General features: G+C 63.1%; 1 protein-coding gene across 1 annotated transcript; it reads left to right on the top strand.

Annotated features, from left to right (window-relative positions):
• Nucleotides 1–262: 262 nt before the first annotated feature.
• LOC103174124 (NF-kappa-B inhibitor beta) lies at nt 263–3983 on the top strand. Its single transcript, XM_042345621.1, has 6 exons — nt 263–668; nt 1149–1251; nt 1922–2165; nt 2604–2692; nt 3106–3351; nt 3849–3983. The coding sequence occupies exons 1-6, from the start codon at nt 304–306 to the stop codon at nt 3882–3884; spliced, it is 1083 nt and encodes a 360-aa protein (XP_042201555.1). The 5' UTR covers nt 263–303; the 3' UTR covers nt 3885–3983.
• The last annotated feature ends 476 nt before the right edge of the window (nt 3984–4459 follow it).

Genomic DNA, 4459 nt, shown 5'->3' on the forward strand with positions numbered 1-4459 from the left:
CTCTCCCTCTCCTCCTCCCTCTCTCTCTCCATTTACTCTCCTCACTCATTTACTCTCCTCTTCTCCCTCTCCATCAGTCTCCTCCCTCTCTCAACCCCCCCCCCCCCCCCCCCCTCTCTCTCTCTCTCTCTCTCTCTCCCCTCTCCATCACTCTCCTCCCCCTCTCTCTCCATTTGCTCTCCTCACTCATTTACTCTCCTCCTCTCCCTCTCCATCAGTCTCCTCCCTCTCTCCCCCCCCCCCCCTCTCTCTCTCTCTCTCTCTCTCTCTCCCCTCTCTCTCTCTCTCGAGCAAGATCCCAAGATGGAGCACCTTAACCATCCTCGCCCTCAGGCCTCGCCCAACGCCTTCCGGCAGAGCCCGCACCTGCCCAAGCCCGGCGCGGCGGTGGGCCGAGCCGGCCCCTGGGGTCCCAAGCCCCCGGCGGACCTGCCCTCCGAAGCCGAGGGCGACGACCACTTCGACAGCGGGATCGGCTCGCTGGGCGAGCTGGACGAGCTGACCCGGGCCGGGCTGGGGGTCGGGCTGGGCACGGACCCCGACGTCTGCCCGTCCAACCCCGAGCGGGTGGAGAGCGCCATCGGCCAGATCACCGAGGGCCTCGGGAAGGTCGGCATCAACGGGGCCGAGCGGGAGCTGCTGACGTACCAAACCGAGGATCTCGACTCGTGAGTATTTGGCGACGATCGTCGGGACCGCGACCGTCTCCCCCCCCCCCGTCCCCCCCCCCCGGGGTTCGACCCGGCGCCCCCCACCGCGCCGTCGAGACGGCTGAAAGCGCTTCCCGGGACACCCTGCCAAGCGGAGTGACCGTGTCACTCGCGGGCGAACCCCAGGACACCAGGAGAGAGAGAATTCCCCCTCCCCAATGCCCCCCCCACCCACCGCACCCCCCCCCCCACCCACCGCACCCCCCCCCTCTCTTCCGAGCCGTGACGTGGATTATTACACCGACGCCGAATCTTCCAACGGATCGGGTCTGCGGAGTGGTCCGGCTTTAACCGCGGAGACCAATTGCTCTCGTGTAACGCACCCCCCACCCCCCCCACCCCCCACTGCCGCCGCCACGTGGGGGAGAGACGTCCCAAGGGGGGGGGGGGGGGGGGTTGCCGCGGGGTTTATTGCCGACCCGGTGTCTTTCCCCACAGCGCTCTGCACCTCGCCATCATCCACCAAGAGGAGCAGTTCCTGGACTATGTGCTTCGCTACACGAGCAGCTGCTTCCTGGATCTGCAGAACGACATGAAGCAGGTGAGGGGGCGAGTGACTGAGGGGGACACTGAGCTCTTGTCTCTCTCTCTCTCTCTCTCTCTCGTGACCCAGGTTAACAACAACAACAACACCCACCACCATCACCACCACGACAACAACGACGCATGACCTTCACACGGTGACGTTTCATGTCAGGAGGACGTTCCCCAGGCGCTGGGCAGTTGAGGATTCTCGCCCGAGCTGGGGTTTGGGACCAGGAGGGCAGGGGGTTGGGGGGTTGGGGGGGTGGGGGGGTTAGGAGAGTGACCGAAGGAGCGGTTGGTCGAAGAGGAGGGTCTTGAGACGGGTTGATATAAGGGGTCAGCAGGTCCCAGAGGTAGGGGAAGAGGGGCGAAGGTCCTTGAAGGTGAAGACGAAGGGGTGGTGGTGGGGGTGGGGGGGTGGGGGGGGGGCGGACACCCTGTAGCTCAGTGGTTAGAGCACTCGCCTCACGAGCGATTCCCCGGGTGGAACGAAGCGCGGGGGCCGGTTTCCTTACTCCGCCCGCACGCCTCCGTTCACCCAGCGGCGCGAGCAGCCCGCGCGGCGCGCAGTCGCCGCGGCTCGAGCGCTTCGTCCCGCGGAGCGCTTCGAGGCGTCGGGGTTATCGCCGTCGCCGTCGTTATAGCGGTCGCGCCTCGGGCTCACTCTCCGGGGCGATCTCTCCCAGACGGCGCTGCACCTGGCGGTGATTGTCGGCCAGCCGGACTTCGTGAAGAAGTTGATGATGGCCGGGGCGAGCTTGCTGGTGCAGGAGAAGGACGGGAACACAGCCTTGCACCTGGCTTGCAAGGAGCGGGCCCTCGACTGCGCCGAGGCGCTCCTCCCCCCGCACACCCCCAGCCAACTGCGGGCTCACTCTCTGCTCAACCGCTCCCAGCTCGAGGAGCAGCTCCGATGCTACAACTACAACGGTTAGCCCGCGCCCCGCCCGAGGGCTCACCGTCGGGGGCGCCGCCGCGTCGCGTTCACGGCCGCCCGCCTCGCGAGCGGGTTTGGAAAGGGGGTTTCGCGGGTCACGGAGTTAGGGAAATAATCCCTCCCAAAACAACAATAATAATAATTATTTGGTCAGTCGCTGTTGGCCGTTGGCCGTCCCGCTTCGCGCACAAAATATACTCGACGGTGCATCCGATGAAGGGCTTCGAGGCGCCTCGACGCCTCAAAAGCGCTTCACGGGGTGCACTGGGAAGTGTAGCGACCGTATGTTCTGCGGGCGAGACCGGATCGAGTGCGTTGGTCCAGGAATCTGACCTCGCAGTCCGGGCGGATCAGTGCGTCCAGTGCTTCGCTGCGTTGCGAATGGCTCTCGGCAGCCGATATTGATCGGTTTTAATTGCGTCCCTCCGCAGGGTTCACGCCTCTCCACGTCGCGGTGCTGCAGAATGACATCAGCATCGTCAAGCACCTCTTGGGGTTTGAAGTTGATGTGAACTTAAAGGCAAGTGGAGCGTCCTGCAGCTCAGCGGCTGGCGCCCTCGCCTCGCGAGCGAGAGACCCGGGCTCGATTCCCCCCCGGGCCGGGCGAAGCGTTGGGCAAGTGTCCTCACTCCCGCGCGCGCACCAGCAGTCGTCGGGAACCCGCTTGCGAAGTCGACCGGCGGATCGCCTCATAATAAATCGGTCGCTTCAACCCACGGCCGTTTTGCGGGGAGCGCCGCCGGTCGCAAATTCGTCCGCCCCGCGGAGAAAAAAAAAAAAACGGGCAGTGGCTTCACTCGACAGCGCCCGTGTCCCGCGGTGAAGCGCTTCAAGAGGTCTCCAGGACGCGCTCAGGCGCTGGGGTCGAATTATTATTATCATTATGAATAATTATCATCGTTATCATCGATGTCATTGCGGCGGTGTCTTCAGGAGAAAGGCGGGGGCAGGACGGCACTGCACCTGGCGGTGGAGGAGCAGAACCTGCAGGTCGTGAAGTTGCTGTTGGAAAGCCGGGCGGACATACACGCCCAGATGTACAACGGCTGCACCCCCATCTGCCTGGCCGTGTACCGACCCGACCCCCGCATCACTCAGATGCTCAAGGACTTCGGCTCCGCCGAGCCGGTGACCGACGAGGACTCGGACGAAGATGAAGGGATTGATGAAGACGGAATGGTACGCAGCCCGGGATCGCCGTGGGTTCGCCATGGTTTTCCGTCCGTCCGTCTGTGTGTGTCTGTGTGTGCGTCTGCGTGTGTGTGTGTGTGTGTGTGTCTGCGGGTGTGTGCGTGTGCGTGCGTGTGTGGAGTAAGGAAACTTGCCCAAGGTTTCGCCCTGACCCGACCCGCCCGGGGAATCGAACCCGGGTCCCTCTGGCCACGACTCCTTCACGGCACAGAGTATTCTGTAAAGCGCGGTGACTGCGGGTTTTGCCGGCGAAACGCGGCGGCCGGTCGCGCCGGGCGACGTCCCCGCAAACAGCCGTGGATCGAGCGACCGATTTTCTTTGGATTTTTCTCTCTCCCGGAGGGTTTACTACCCTCTGGAAAGCGATCCGCCAATCGACTAACAAGCGGGTTCCCACCTACTGCCGGGGAAACAGAGGCGTGCGGGGGGAGTAATGGCTGTTGATCGGCCCGACTGACCGATGGCCTCTCTGACCTGTTTTACAGGGAGAATACGACGACTTTATGATGCACGGATATTAAACGGAACACTCGAGAGAGAGAGAGACTGCGAGAGAGGCGGCGACTGTACGACCTCTACAAACTCTTCAACCCATAGTATTAAACCAAATCAGCGTAACCCACTGCAGAGGAGAGCAGTTGTAAAGCGCGTGTGTGCGTGTGTGTGTGTGTGTGTTCCCCCCTCCCCTCCCCTCCCCTTCCCACACCCCCCTCACCCCCACCCCCCACCCCCCCCCACCCCTCTAGGCTTGTGATATTATCTTAGGAATGTGCACGTTTATTACCAGAATGGAACCTCCCTCCCAAAGCGGAGCCAAATATCAGGCGCGGCATTCGACTCTCCTCTTGTCGTCTGCCACCCATTGATTATCAGCTTAAGCGCGATTGCGAGGGCTGGGGAGTGGGGGGGGGGGGGTGTGTGGGGGGCGGGCGGGCGGGGGTGGGGGGGGTAGAGGGGGAGAGGAGTTCTTGCTTGTGGCACAGCCTTTAACAAGGTCCCCATTCTCACGTGAGATGATAAGAACCTGCCGGCCAAAGAAGACCGAGGTCCATCCAGTCGGCCTCCCGCCATCCTGGCAGTCGCTTGACATGTCTAT

The sequence above is a fragment of the Callorhinchus milii genome, unplaced genomic scaffold, assembly GCF_018977255.1.
Source record: "Callorhinchus milii isolate IMCB2004 unplaced genomic scaffold, IMCB_Cmil_1.0 Scaffold68, whole genome shotgun sequence".
In the NCBI taxonomy this organism is placed as follows: domain Eukaryota; kingdom Metazoa; phylum Chordata; class Chondrichthyes; order Chimaeriformes; family Callorhinchidae; genus Callorhinchus; species Callorhinchus milii.

What these genes read in the sequence shown, in the direction of transcription:
- LOC103174124 (XM_042345621.1), top strand. Translation starts at nt 304, where the DNA reads ATGGAGCACCTTAACCATCCTCGCCCTCAGGCCTCGCCCAACGCCTTC. An exon ending in CAAACCGAGGATCTCGACTC is followed by an intron (nt 669 to 1,148) that starts GTGAGTATTTGG and finishes CTTTCCCCACAG; the next exon opens with CGCTCTGCACCTCGCCATCA. An exon ending in AAGTTGATGTGAACTTAAAG is followed by an intron (nt 2,693 to 3,105) that starts GCAAGTGGAGCG and finishes CGGTGTCTTCAG; the next exon opens with GAGAAAGGCGGGGGCAGGAC.